Genomic DNA, 2,514 nt, shown 5'->3' on the forward strand with positions numbered 1-2,514 from the left:
TTGCATTCTTTCCTGACCTCACTTGTTTCCCTTACCCTTACATAAAATAAGCAAATGGAATTCAATCTATATATATTGAAAAAAATATATATCTTAAATGTTTTTGTTAAAACACTTACCTGTGGTATACAGTCTGTGTATGCAAACATTGATTTAACGCGGTCATCCATGCTTATGTGGTAAAGAACACACATTGCTATTTGTTTGTAGTTTTCATTGCCTAGAAATAAGAAATCATGGATATGGTGAGATATATATAGACATAGATTTTTCTGGGTATAACACATTGAAATTAATGCACTAAAACTTTAAAACTATCAGATCAAATCCTTACATCAACTTACTCTAGAAAATATTTTGAGCTTTCCATTTCAAATCCAAAGTTTGGAACATATTCATGTTATCTGTGAAACACCACTAACTTCCAAGACAGAATGTCTATTTTGCAAGGTATATTTTTGAAACAAAAAAAATTAACCACAACTCTAAGAATTAATTGTGTTCAGTAGCCCAATATAGAGTGGGTCATTGGCCTCCCCACCCTGATTGTTTTATCAAAATATGTGATTAATATAGTTCATTGACAGTGACAATATATAAGAAAAAGTATATTTGATTCCTATGGATCAGAAACTGGAAAAATCATCCAAATTATGATAAAAGTAGAAAAGTATTTGTAACATAAAATATATATAACTATAAAATGCTAAAGGCTATAAACTAAAGTCTAAAGAACGTGTCAGGTAAGATTATTCTACTTTTATATACCTTGAAACTGGAAAAATGAAAGTGAATGATATATTATAGACTTGAAAATCTAAATGGGACTTTAATGTCATTTAATCCTTCCATCTGCTTTCAGACAGAACATATTCTTAGGACTTATTTATGATATCAAATTCAGTGATAAAACCCAGAGCTAGAAAAGTTGTTTAAAAGTTTCATCCAAAAACATCGTTTTAAAAAATTCTGGGCTATGAGAAATCCTAAAGATATTCCCAAGGTAGTTAGAAATTCTTTAGAGGACGTAAACTTTGGTATCCTCACAAGGCTTACCACAGAATGTGGAAGTGGCTTGATACATATCTGCTGACTGATTCTATTTTTAATACTTAAAGATGAAAGCTGAAGAACACATTTAGTCTAAGTTAGCAGCTACTAGTTCTGTAAGAGCTTCAGATTTGACACAGAAGTGTTTTAAAGAATTTCAAGAAGTCTTTTAAAAGTAAGTAAAAAACATAGTGACTCTCTATCTCCCAACTTTATTTTGTATTTCCTTATCACCTGTATTTTTATTTAATACATAAGCTCCAGGAAAATAAGGACTTTATTCACTGCATTATCCTCAGTCCCAAGAATAGCACCGAGCACAAAGTAGGTACTTAATGAATAATTGCTGAATGACTAATAACTATGTATCGAGAGTCATACTAAACAAACTACATGGCATTGAATCTTCAAAATGATCTGTCAATAGGTCTTATCATTCCTATGTTTCAGATGAGGGACCTAAAGTTCAGAGAAAAATAAATACTAGCCACATAGCCTTGTAAGTGGTTGAACGGAGATTTAAACACAGGTCTCTTTGATTACAAAATCTTTATCAGGTTTTGGTACAATACCACTCTTAAACATTACATAGTAAGGTGAAACTCTTTTGTAAGTAAGACATTATTATCAAGTATAAAAGACTGATATACAGATATATGACAGAACAAAACAAGTTTTTAAAATAGAATTGTTTTTACTCCAGACTTTAAGATTTTACATCTTTGGCTAAAACCTATTTCCTATTGTTTACAACAGCAATACAAACAACTCCTTGGGGTAAAATAAAAACAATTAAAATATTATAATGTTTGTCAGATGAACAGACACTAGTAAACATTTTTACCTTAACTAAAATCTATAGATTCACTTATTCAACTACTTAGAATACAACATATGCAGGAAATACATTTTATATATGTTTTATATTTATTTTATCTATTTTGCATGTTTTTCTCTATAGCATTATAATTTACAGAAAAATTACAAAATAGAGTCCAAGTCAAATCATATAAGGTAAATTTCACGTCTCTTCTATTGTTGGAAGAGCTTCACTAGACAATCTATGAAGAAGAGAAAGCTGAAGTAGAGTTAGAGAGATAAGCTGCAAGGACATTGAACTAAATATAAAGTTAAGATATAATACTATGGGAGAAAGTAATATTTAAAATCTTAAGATGAAGACCAGTAAGTCAGAAACACAAGTAACAGCTGTAGAAAATAAAATATTTCACCACTTATTTGGGGATGAGAATTTTATTTGGGGATGAGAATTTTATTTGGAGGGAAACTAGACATTCAGTTTTGCTGCGTAAGAGTAATATAAATTATTGTTATATCTATGAACTGTTTTTTACATGTTATTCATCTGAGTATCAGAAATTACTATAATTTGAGGACTCTTCCCTATACTTTTTATTCTAACACATACCCTTACTAAGTTAATCTTTGGAAGCTATATATATC

General features: G+C 29.7%; 1 protein-coding gene across 1 annotated transcript in view; it reads right to left on the reverse strand.

Annotated features, from left to right (window-relative positions):
* Positions 1 to 2,514, reverse strand: part of KIFAP3 (kinesin-associated protein 3) — a 209,250-nt gene that overhangs the window by 94,492 nt on the left and 112,244 nt on the right. Inside the window, exon 9 of the mRNA XM_012657714.1 lies at positions 120 to 220. Coding sequence (XP_012513168.1) covers positions 120 to 220 — 101 coding nt within the window. The remainder of the gene's footprint in view (positions 1 to 119; positions 221 to 2,514) is intronic.

Source organism: Propithecus coquereli, unplaced genomic scaffold (genome assembly GCF_000956105.1).
Source record: "Propithecus coquereli isolate 6110/MARCELLA unplaced genomic scaffold, Pcoq_1.0 Scaffold56, whole genome shotgun sequence".
NCBI lineage: Eukaryota > Metazoa > Chordata > Mammalia > Primates > Indriidae > Propithecus > Propithecus coquereli.